At 41.9% G+C, this 12,697-nt stretch overlaps 1 protein-coding gene across 1 annotated transcript in view; it reads left to right on the top strand.

The window, feature by feature from the left end:
• The window catches only part of grb10b (growth factor receptor-bound protein 10b), a 60,211-nt gene that overhangs the window by 8,014 nt on the left and 39,500 nt on the right, over positions 1-12,697 (top strand). Inside the window, exons 2-3 of the mRNA XM_049025030.1 lie at positions 2,562-2,676; positions 9,552-9,645. Coding sequence (XP_048880987.1) covers positions 2,626-2,676; positions 9,552-9,645 — 145 coding nt within the window. The 5' untranslated portion in view covers positions 2,562-2,625. The remainder of the gene's footprint in view (positions 1-2,561; positions 2,677-9,551; positions 9,646-12,697) is intronic.

Genomic DNA, 12,697 nt, shown 5'->3' with positions numbered 1-12,697 from the left:
TTAACAGTTTAGTCACACATTGAGGCCATCCGCCTGCGCATATACATGCGCGCGCACACACACACACACACACACACACACTACTCATTACCAGCGAGTCCTTTCAGCCGGTGTACGTGGGAAAAAAATGTTTACTCTGGGGAAAACTGCAATACTTGGCTTGCAAGAAATCACAGGGAATAAATTTTTTTTCTCTATAGTTTGTCCCAAAGCTGCCTTTTGCTTGGGAAATGGCAGGGGACCAAATGGCTGTAGTGGTTAATAGTTGATAATGCATGAACCTCTTTCGTTTTCCAGCATTCAGATGAAACCATAAATTAAATTAAACTTGGTGCAGTGGCCCGGTCTCAACTTCCACACGTGATCTGCGGGCTGCCTGCGATGCGCTGGATCTGAGGGGGGGGGCAGCGTTTATCCGAGGCCCAGGCCCCGTCCGCGGTCACGCCGCGTGAGCTGAATTGAAATGCCTGCCTACTGTATTTCCCCTTTTTCCTCGCCTCTTGATAAATTAACAGGCGATACCTATTAACAAAAGCAGTGCCGTCTCCCTGGTGTGGAGCCCAGGATGGTCACATGATTAATGGTGTTGACATCATCTTCATGGCCGCCGTCTTTTTGTTGTAGCGGCGTGCAGTGTGGAGCTTTTGGCTTTCCCCACGTAAGATCTGTGGACCTTCTCGGTCATGTAATCAGCCAGCTGCCACCAGAACCTGCGAACTTCCCAGCTTTCTGAAAGGTGGAATTCCAAAAAAGCAGCCTGTAACAAAAGCCAGGTAAAGAATTATTGTTTGAATAAACTCCAGGAGAGAACCTGTTACATAAAAGCTTGATAGATCTTTTTGGAACTCTTATTTAGACATTTCAAAGTATTAACTGGTTAACTGCGACAGCACTGATGTGTACTTGCGCTCACCCCAGGCTTTAATGACATTTTTTTTGGAATGCCCCTTTCCCGCTACATGAATTGTTATTTTGGAATCAGGAGTCTTGAAGTCGTGGTGGTTTACACACTACAGGACTGGTCAGTGACAGGGGGTCACACGCTACAAGACATTTCATACAAAATCTTTCACCAGGAGTAATCGCCAGTTCATCTGGCCTCCTTAACTGTATCTTGTAATGAAATCACATGCGAGAATGACACCGGGAAATCACAATTCTAGTGTCAACCCGCTACAAACTGTCAAGACACTGTAATCAAATGCCAATTTATATTACACGTATATTACACTTAAACACTAAGAACAGAAGTCTAAACAAACTGAACTTTTTACACCTTTCTACCATCCTTTTAAACTCCTGTTGGGTTTTCCCTTCACCCTTTGTCTTGCACTCTCATTGCCAGCAGCGACACTTTTCACACAAACAGGATTTGGAGTTGCTGAGAGGTACAGATATTTAACGTGCTACTTATCTGTGATGCATCAGTGGCTCCGTCGGGTCACGTCTTTCAACAGTTCTCACACATAACGATCAAGCGCCGATTCGCTAGTGTTGATCAAACACCGATCTTGGGGTTTTGTTTGGCATCTCCAAAAACTGTCAGTGAGCAGAGAATTGAGGCTAAACTTGTGTAGTGTGAACTCGAGGTGGTTTTAGTTCACCATGTACCATGTCCTGCTTTTTTCTTGAAGTTTGATAGAACTTCCCAAATAATTTCCTCAAGCACTTGTAGGTGAAGATGCTTCAGTGCCTCTCATCCCGGTTTATGTGCAGTAATTTTCTGGTTTATCTTTGGGGCACCATTGCTCTAAATGAATGATCAAATTTTTACCTGCAACTGATTAGATTGCAGCTGCATGAAGGTGTCCTGAGAATAATTGACCATCAGGAGAGAGCAGCTGGTGTTTAGTTTCAGCATGAAAATCCGGCCTAATAAAAATCCCATCTCGGTGGTGTGTACGTCACTGAGAATGTCACAGTCCGTCACAGGCTATGTCAGAGGAAGAATGTTTGCACTGTCTGTCCGCCCTCCCTTTAGTGTAACGTGGCATTCTGCCTCTTTTTGCACTTTGCTATATCGGTCCTGTTCTTGGATTTAGATGGGGTGACAGTAATATGGCGTTCCCCCTCCCTGTGCCGTACCGTAACATGGCATCGCCCTTTCTTTGCCGTAGAGTAACATGGCGTCTCCCTTTCTTTGCCGTAGAGTAACATGGCGTCTCCCTTTCCGTGCCGTAGAGTAACATGGCGTCTCCCTTTCCGTGCCGTAGAGTAACATGGCGTCTCCCTTTCCGTGCCGTAGAGTAACATGGCGTCTCCCTTTCCGTGCCGTAGAGTAACATGGCGTCTCCCTTTCCGTGCCGTAGAGTAACATGGCGTCTCCCTTTGTGTGCCGTAGAGTAACATGGCGTCTCCCTTTGTGTGCCGTAGAGTAACATGGCGTCTCCCTTTCCGTGCCGTAGAGTAACATGGCGTCTCCCTTTCCGTGCCGTAGAGTAACATGGCGTCTCCCTTTCCGTGCCGTAGAGTAACATGGCGTCTCCCTTTCCGTGCCGTAGAGTAACATGGCGTCTCCCTTTCCGTGCCGCAGAGTAACATGGCGTCTCTCTTTCTTTCAGGCATCTAACAGCCAGCAAAAGTTAATGTGAATAAAGGCTGAATAAAGAATTTAAGAGATTCATCATGGCGGTAGCCGGATGCCCGGACTATTTTCTGCACCATCCGAATTATCAGGTGAGAACCAATTGTTCTGTTTTTTTTGTTTTGTTTCTTTTTTCCACCCAGTTTTCATTTTTGCCAAAGTCTTTCGTACTGACATTTGTATAGTTTGATATCTTGTCTGATATGGTCTCTCTGCACAGAAGTAGGTGAGGAAAAAATCCAGTTGCTGTTGATTCCAACTTGCAGAACCTTGAATATGCAAAGAAAATGTATGTGGTTTGATGCAGGAGTCATGAAGTATTGAATGGAATTGAGTGGTTAATTTATTCACCCCCCCCCCCGCATTTTGCCATGTTTACAAAGTTATTAAAGAGACGGTAGTTATTTACAGTGTATCCTCGTGGTAATCATGAAGAAATGTTTAATAATTGTAAGATTTACGGAACTTCTTAGCCTTTCTCAGCGTTTTATTTTTTTTTTATAAATGAATACTTGTTAGCCAAGGTTAGGCAGCCGTGACAGTCGTATTTAGAGCGAGGGGCTCAGTGATGGTTTGTGAATGGCAGCAGTACACATGCGCATTCCTTTGGGCTGAACGCATCGAGTTTGGCTGCTGTGACTCGACAGAAGAGCCTCTGAACTGTGGCCCCAGTCAAAGGAGTCAATGGTTTGTTTTGAAGAGCTTCAGTATCCCTGTTGATTTGGCTTGGACCCCACAGGAGATATTGGTGAGCTCTCTCACCTTTTCGACCCAGCTTTTAGGTTCCCACCATGCCAGGCTATTGCGCACATGGTAGTCCTTGGTCCTTATGTCAACACTCAGGTTCCATAACATCACTTGCAAAATATGTGTGGGGAAAATGTGACTAGCCTGCGCGATTACATTAATGGCAGGGTATTGGCCAAAGCGTTCGGATTTATTGTGACGAATCAGCACGCTGATTTACTTATTCACATGCGTCACATTGGTCAGAGTTTCTGGAAGCTCCTGGGATGGCTTGATTGGAAATGCACCTCTGGGCATGTGTTCATTTAAGGTGTCAGGGAATCGGTAGAGCGGCCCATCTTTGTTGAGTTATATAGCTGATGCACATAGTAGGGTTGTGGGCTGCTGTTCAAAGCCTCCTTGGAGAGTGGAGGCTGGATCGGGGCTAGAAATCGCTTGGACAGCTACGCTCCTTACTAGCCTCTACTGTGAATGGCTTGCCTCTTACTCCATTTTGAATATTTCTATGTGTTGTAATAACTTGGGTCACATCGGATGAGGGTCCAAATAAAAAGTGCATAAAAGCCTCAGCAGTCTGGGAGCACTTTACATTAAAATTAAGTGAAAATGCAGTTATGACAGAACTTAAATATTACAACTGCACAGCTGCAATGTAACAACGTCTTAAAAGAAGACATTCACAGACGCACCAGTAAAGCAAAGTTAGCTGTAGATAATTATTATCTGAAGGCGATCACTGCTGAAACACAGGTGAGCAACATTACTTAGCCACATCATTTTGCATAACAATCATATATGAATGAATAACTCTGTGGCTTCTGTGTATAATTTTCATTTTGTTGATGTATTGTGTATATTGATCAGGGCCAAACAGTTTTGAGAAGGTTCGCATTGCGATACTGGGAATTGTTTTATGGTAAATATTGCCATATATGTAAAACAGAAAGGAGTTGAAAATGTACACACAATAAACTGTAGGCAAACAGAACTTACCTACCAAAACAGTCTGTCAAAAAAGATCCAGTAGTTGTGCCGACACAAAGCAGCGTTGATAAATCTTGCTATTGTCAATATCGGCTCTCTGGAATCCAAAATATTTCCATACAGTGGAAGATCGGTGTCTTTTTGATGGTCAGTTCTTGTTTGCTTTTTATCTCTTCAATCATTTTGTTAAATTTCCCATAAATGGGTTTAGCACCGTCTACGGCCCTGTGCAGCTCTGCTAGAATAACTGCCTGTCTCCTGGAATCTCCTCCATGCCCTTGAGACTGTGCTGGGAGACACAGGGGAGCAGCGTGTGGCTCTGTGGGCTAAGCCTGTGTGCCTGTAATCAGAAGGTCGCAGGTTCAATCAAACCCAGCCTCAGCCTGCGGGTCCTTGAGCAAGGCCCTTAACCCCCAGCTCCCTGGGCGGCGCTATGGGTGGCAGCCCTTCGCAGACAACTTCCTCTATGGAAAAAGAGGAAGTTGTGGGAGGCGTAAAGACAATTTCCCCACAGGGATCAATAAAAGCATCGATTATTATCAAACCTTCTGGCAATGGTACATATTGATGTACCATCCTGGAGGAGATGGACTACCCGTGCAACCTCTGTGAAGTCCAGGTATCGCCTCATGCTACCAGTAGTAACACTGACCGTCGGCAAATGCAAAACTAGTGAAAAAACCGTCAGAAAAGATGAGGAGGGAAAAATGCCAGTGGCATCCACCTGTTTAATCATTCCTGTTTTGGGGGTCGTCTCATTGTTACCCCTCTAGTGCACCTGTTAACTCCATTAAGTATATATTAAAGTTCAATATCCCAGAACTTTAATATATACTTAATACTATATTCTCTTTAAAAACTGTTCCTTTAATTTTTTTTGAGCAGTGTATATTTTTCGACCACTAGCATACCATCCTCTACCACCACAACACCATATTGACTTTCCAAACTAATTAAATTAATTAAGTAAGAGAGCTGGCAGTGAAATTTAACAAATGCGTAGAATGAGGAGCAGTTTGGGAAATGAAGCTATGCTGATCTAGCGCATCCAGCAAGATACCAGTGACTTTCTGGGAGCAGAAGAAATTCCTGTTAGTTTTTATTGTGTTACTCTTAATTTACATATGCTACAATGTTAGTGTGATTTGTTATGAGCAAATATACACTTACTACCCAGATAAATAACTTTAAACATTTCATTTGACTGCCTAAGACTTTAGCCCAGTACTGTATATGTGTGTGTGTGTGTCTGTACACTGTAATGGATGGAAGTATTGGGACACCTGGCTATTACACCCACAGGAACATTTATGGCTTCCAATTGTAAATCCATAGGCATCAATATGTAGTTTGTCCCCCCTTTGCAGCTATTACAGCTACCACTATTCTGAGAAGGCTTTGCAAAAAAATTCCAAAAGGAGTGTGTCTGGGAATTTGTCCATTCATCCAGAAGAGCATTTGTGAGGTCAGGCACAGAGTGCTGCATGCTCCAGAGTCCAGTGGTGGCACGATTTGCACCACTCCGCCGTGTGCTTGGTGATGTGAGGCTTGCATGCAGCTGCTCGGCCATGGAAGCCCATTCCATGAAGCTCCTGGTGCACAGTTTTTGTGCTGGAGTTAATGCCAGAGGAAGTCTGGAACTCTGCAGTTACTGAATCAACAGACCTCTGGTGACTTTTACACACTATGCGCTCTAGCACTCAGCGACCTTGCTCTGTTACTTTATGTGGTCTACCATTTGGTTGCTGAGTTTTTGTTGCTCCTAAACACTTCCACTTTGCAATAATACCACTTACAGTTGACCGTGAAATATTTAGCAGGGAAGAAATTTCATGAACTGACTTACTGCATCCTATGACAGTACCATGCCAGAATTCAGTGAGCTCTTTAGAACAACCCATTCTTTCACAAATGTAACTGCTTGGTTAGGTGCATGATTTTATACACTTGTGGCAATGGGTCTGAATGAAACACCTCAATTTAGTGATTAAGACGTCCCAATACTTTAGTTTAGTGTGTGTTGTGTTTACATTGCATTGTGGGGACCAAATGGTGCCCAGAGTGTAACAAAAGCCTATTATTTTGACATTGTGGAGACCATTTCAGATTTTCAGATCCCCACAAAGATCTGTGACTGCAATTAAAAAACAAAAAGACTTGTATTTTTGTTTGGTTAATTATGATTACGGTTAGGGCAAGGTTGGGGATAAGGTCATCATGTTGAAATTAGAGTTTTCCATTTAAAATCCATTTAAACTGGTGTAACTTAAACCTTACAAGTTACCTGGCTTAACAAGAAATCATTTGTGAAACATGATACCGAGCCCTGGTGCTAAAGATTCCACTAACTTAAAGAACAATCCATTTTCTCTGCTTGTCGTTCTAACTGGAATATTAAGTTTGGCGTATTTTGTTTGTTTCAGCCATATTTATAGGGGTGCACATTACTGGTGCGCAAGTACGCATTCGTCGCATATGCAAATACGTATGTATTGTATGCAAATTTATACTTTTATGACAAGAAATTGGTGTGCATTTTAGCATTTATACCGCGAAAAGTACAAATTAACTACATAAAGGTTGAAATGTGTGGTGGTTTCTTGTCATAAGAGCACGAATGCACATAAAATACGCACGCATTTTCATTGCTACACTAAATAGCGGCGCGGACCACTGGTGAATGCGTACTTTCACACCAGTTATTTAAACCCATTTGCATCACTCCAAATCAGTGGGATCAGAAGAAAAGGACAAAATAACATAAATTTCTCTAGTTCTTTGTCCTATTGGCATAATATACTGACTTTGCTGTAGCATAATAGTGGCAGCTGCCCGGGACACATACAGTCATCCCACCATTACAAGACCCATTAACAAGCACTGTGCAGAACTTTTATTAACCCAGCTGACTCACGGTTCTTCCATTGAGAACATTATGTGTGCAAGACATGCAATGTTGATATTGACACAACACATAGTGCAGGTCAAATATTGAGGATAGTGCAGTGAGTAGCGGCATCACTGCACACTACCACTGTGTGTACAGTTACTCAATTAAATGTCGAATTAATCCGTAGATTACTCAACAATTAATATAATCGATAGTGACAGCCCATCATCAGTACTTGAGATTGAGCTTCCAGTAAGTTGAGGTTTACGATCTATACAGGCGTGGGGGTTCACCAGTGCACAGCCCACCTTAGACTGCTGATGTTCATGTGAACCTGCCTTGCTGTTATCATTTGTGTGGAGGAGCTTGATCTGCCATGCTCCGTGTGATCATTTTGAAGGTATTTCTGTATGCCAAACTCCAACTGAAATGCGACAGACGGAAACCGACGAGAGGGAGCTTAAAAACACCCACCACTGAGTGTCTGTTCGAACTGGTTTCTGAGGGCCAGTCGCTAAGAAATAGCGGTAAACAAGTGCTAGAAAAAACAAGCCGTGAGGAATGTGGGTCGCAACCTTTAGGCTGGTATGTCTGAGGTTATGTTGTCAAAGGCATTCGGTCGTCACTCACCACATATGAAAACGACTGTAACCAAATTTAGAACAGAAGACTATCTGAATGTGTGTTGGTTCATTGACAGTACCCAAAAGCAAATGTTGTGCAATACTTATCCCAAGTGAAGTTCAGCTCCTGTTGTTGTTCATGTGTAATTATGAAGTATTATAAGTTTTATTACCGATTTGGCCCAAATATAAGAATACCTTGATTATAAGGCGACCACCCAATTGTAGGCAGCTATTATAATTTTTTTTTTTAAGTTTTTGGAAGACCAAATCTTACCTTTTATAAAAGTATATATATTTTTTGACAATAACATACAAGATAACTAGTAACCACAGCTTAAAAAGCAACAAGGGGCAATCAGGTTACAATAAGTGTATTAAACAGTAAACATTCCAAAAAACTAATTTTATTTTATGTTTTTGGGGGGACGGATAGATAATGAACGTTACAAACCCCTTAATCCTTGAAGGCGTAGAATGTCTTCAATGCAGCAGACCCACATGAAGAGGAAAAAAAAACATTGTGGAGAAAGGCTGAACCATATTAATAAATGATGTGACATGAAGTCTTTTAAACTGATTGCTGATCTTTATTAACAGCCACTATGGGTTTAATACAAGCAGCGGCGCAGTCAGGGAAGCAAACAATTTCCATGACACTCTGGGATACACGCTAAACATGCGCACTGCCAGCGTTGCCAACTCTCACAAATCTGGCGTGACGCTCACGCTTTCAGAATCACGCCCGTGCAAGAAATCTTACGGCAAATTAATATCACAATAAGTCGAATCACTCATTGTAAAATAAAGTATTTGGTACAATCTGTTCTTTTTTGTCTAAACCCCAAATATAAGACGACATCCGTTTTCAGACGTATGGGATCAACATGGTATATTACTGTTATTGTAAAGGTAGCCACCGCTAAAGTATACATCACCCCACCAACTTGACTTGTGCATTTTGCATATTTACTTTTTTGCAATATTGAATTACTTTAAAAGTGATTATTTTTTTAGCCGTATGTTCATTTCGTGTTGTGTATGTTGGGTTGAGATGGCAGCTTGGGGTATTAAACTTCCAGTAAAGATGACTGGAATAAGAGAGAATGCTTCCCTCTTGATTTGGTTTTGTGGCCAGTGATGACTCACAACCTAATGCCTCTCGTTTGACTCCCTACAGTTTCAGAGTCAGATAATTTGATACATAGATTTTTCCCAGTATCCTGCAATGGGGTCTCCTTCTCCCACTAAATGCTCACAGTACATGTCTTTCAGTAACTTACAGAAATTGACAATGGCCCAGTCTCTCTAGGCAGAAAGGGACCTTTGTTTTGGCTAGTTCTCTTCTGTCTAGTCTTGAGTTCATGGCTTAGATGAAGATAGGCTGTAGTCTCAGATCCTGACTCACCAGCGTATGTCGTCTATATACATTTTTTATGAAGTTCCTTGTCGTGTTGGGTAGGACCACTTATACCGTCCTTTTAGGAGTCCCTAGAGTTGCCTGTCTGCCTGACACATGGTTCCACCCTTCTTCCTAGCCAATGATCTTATCTTAAAGTGATGGTAAATTACCGTGTGGAAAAATATTAAAACGAGACAATCATATCATTACATCTCATGGTCTGATATTTCAGACAGAAGTAGTCAATGAATGCTGTCTAACAGTACAACTGTGTGTTCACCGGTTTTCAATTAGCAGTAACATATTTCTTTGTCTCTTCAGGATAATGTTGATCGAGCTCCAAAGCACAGATCAACAGACTTAATGGAGACAAATTTCCGGCATTCATCCAATCAGAATTCTCCTAATCATCAAGGTAGGTGTCAGTTTTCTTCTACAAGAAAGCCTGTTTGATGTTTATACAAGTTTATGTGTCCCGATGTAGCATGGTTTGTGTCATGATGATGCATAAAATGACTTGTTTACTAATTTTTAATTTAGTTTTTTTTTGTCCTGAAAGGAATCAAAGATTCCTACAAATGCATTCTGGACCTTTTTTCTTGCCTGAGATGAAGTGAATGAGGCAGATCTGACTCTGGTGTATGTTGGGTGATGTGGGTCTGAAGGAGACTCATTTTGAAATGGGAGACTTGCTCATTAAGTTCAGACTGAGTTATATATTCATCATCCATCCGCTGTAAACATTCGAACAGTTCAAAGGGTTGGATTGTAAAGACACAGGGTGCCATTATAATAAAGCTTTCAATCTAATTGTGCCACACAACATTCATCCAAGCTCATCAGAGCATGAGATTTAAGCACAATATTGACCCAGCATGGGAGGTAAAGTCTGACATTTTTGAAGTGTTGGGAAGTAGATGAGAGAGCACAGTGCTGGCATGGTGATAAATGGAGCAGAAATTACGTTTTAATTTTTTATTTCATCCCCATTTCCAGAAGAATCCACACAGTGTGTTTTTGGTGACACTCACTGTGGGAATCAGTCAGCTCACATCATTTCTTTAAAAAATTAATTTGTGTATAATATGATGAAATAATTATATCATTATTAGATAAACAATTGTTGTATAACAAGAAAAAAAATCTGATATTTACAGTAATATCCCAGTGTCTTCATGTTCAATTTGTATAATATTTGTCAGATTCAGCATATATAAATATTTTGCTCTAGCTTTTTTCCTAACATGAAACATTACAAGGAGAAATGTCTCCTCGTACCTTTGAGCAAAACTCCATATTTGAAACAAAATAAATTAGTGGACCCTTTTCCTAGGTGACTTTATGGGTAAACACAGCCCTTACATCATCTTTATACATGTAATGCATATATATCACTGCAACATGTAGCAGCACGTGTAACCGGTCTCATTTGGGTCTTTGTTTACGGCCCGATCGCGCCAAGCGAGTCCAGTTAAAACATAGTCCCGGTTAAAGTCCGAGAGCTGATGCTCTCACTCTGCGTTGTGTATTTTTTTTTTTTTTGTGTGTGGTGTGTGGGTGCGGGAGAGGGAGAGACGACACCGCGTGGCTTCCTCTGGACTCGGGATCCGACGTCCCTTTATTGGCACGTGTCTTTTCCTCTCTGGTAATGAAGAGCAAAGCATTAATTCCCCAGCAGCATGTAGCAGCTCAACATTCTCTTCCTCGAAGAGACAGGGAAAGAGCGAAATGAAAAAAAATATACATCAATATATAAAAAAAAATAAAACAAACAAAACATACCTGGTAATGAAGAGCAAAGTATTAATTCCCCAGAAGCATGTAGCAGCTCAACATTCTGCCCATGTGCACCCCGACAATAAAAAGAAAAACACAAACCAAATGAAGTTCATACATTAAAATATTGCTTGATATATATTAATAATGATATGTTTAAACTTTTGTTACAGGAATTTTATATAATAATAAAAGGATTATTTTCTATTTAATTGGGTTAATGAGAGAGCCATGTTACCTCTTCCTCGAAGAGACAGGGAAAGAGGAAGAGGAAACACGTCACGCCCCCTTTTTACCAGTGGGAGGCACCATGAAGCAGGGCCTTCTGGGAATTCTCCTTACTCCCTCTCCTATTCATTTTACCAGGATTTTAATAAATAAGGAATTTTGAGTAATTATACATACCAAAACAACTTTGTTACACACGCATGGCTAGCTCGCACTGTGACATGTAGCAGCACACATGGCTAGCTCGCATTATAAACAGTATGCATGGCCCATACCATGATATATATGCATTACATGTATATGTATGTAGCAGTAAGCACATCTAGCGCACACTGTGAACAGTATGCAAGGCTACCCCACCCTGTGAGCTGTAGCAGTATGCATGGCTAGCCATCACTGCGACCTGTAGCAGCATGCACGGCTAGCCCTCACTGCGACCTGTAGCAGTATGCATGGCTAGCCATCACTGTGACATGTAGCAGCACGCATGGCTAGCTCGCACTGTGAACAGTATGCATGGCTAGCCCATACCATGAGTTGTAGCAATAAGTACATCTAGCCCACACCGTCAACAGTATGCAAGGCTACCCCACCCTGTGAACTGTAGCAGTATACATGGCTAGCCATCACTGCGACCTGTAGCAGCATGCACGGCTAGCCATCACTGCGACCCGGTGCAGTATGCACGACTAGCCATCACTGCGACCTGTAGCAGCATGCACGGCTAGCCATCACTGCGACCCGGTGCAGTATGCACGGCTAGCCCTCACTGCGACATGTAGCAGCACACATGGCTAGCTCACATTGTGAACAGTATGCATGGCTAGCCCATACCATGAGTTGTAGCAGTAAGCACATCTAGCCCACACCGTGAATAGTATACAAGGCTACCCCACCCTGTGAGTTGTAGCAGTATAAATGGCTAGCCATCACTGCGACCTGTAGCAGTATGCATGGCTAGCCCGCACTATGAGCTATAGCAGTACGCATGGCTAGCATTACTGTGAGCTTAGCAGTACAACCTTAACCTGTAAGGTGTATTAATAATTTGTGATACTTGTCAGTAATGAAAGAAATACTCTTAAGTTATTTTAATTCAGAGACACTGATACTCCACAAAGTTCCAAAGGTCGATGGAGTGTGTTTTGAGTAGTAAATTCTCAATGATCAAATGCAGCTTAAACTCAAACTTGATACCTCCTGTCTACATTTCACTTCTTATCATCTTTATCTGCTCTTTAGATGCATCTGATATGTGAAACAGTAACTCTGTTGTCCTTTTAATTACATTATAATTCCTGTAGGGTTTCTTGATGTGGCCTGTTTATTGAGCAGTTTGACTGTTGATGTCTTCTCGAGTGTGACTGGCTGCTCATGCCCATAATTACTGACTCTGATACAGTAACGGTTCTTTTTTTCAGTTCAGCACAAACCCTTGTGTTTGTTCTCCAGAGAAACATCAC

The sequence above is a fragment of the Brienomyrus brachyistius genome, chromosome 9 (assembly GCF_023856365.1).
Source record: "Brienomyrus brachyistius isolate T26 chromosome 9, BBRACH_0.4, whole genome shotgun sequence".
NCBI classification, from domain to species: domain Eukaryota; kingdom Metazoa; phylum Chordata; class Actinopteri; order Osteoglossiformes; family Mormyridae; genus Brienomyrus; species Brienomyrus brachyistius.
Note: the sequence above shows the minus strand (reverse complement) of the source record. Positions and strands in the feature narration are given on the sequence as shown.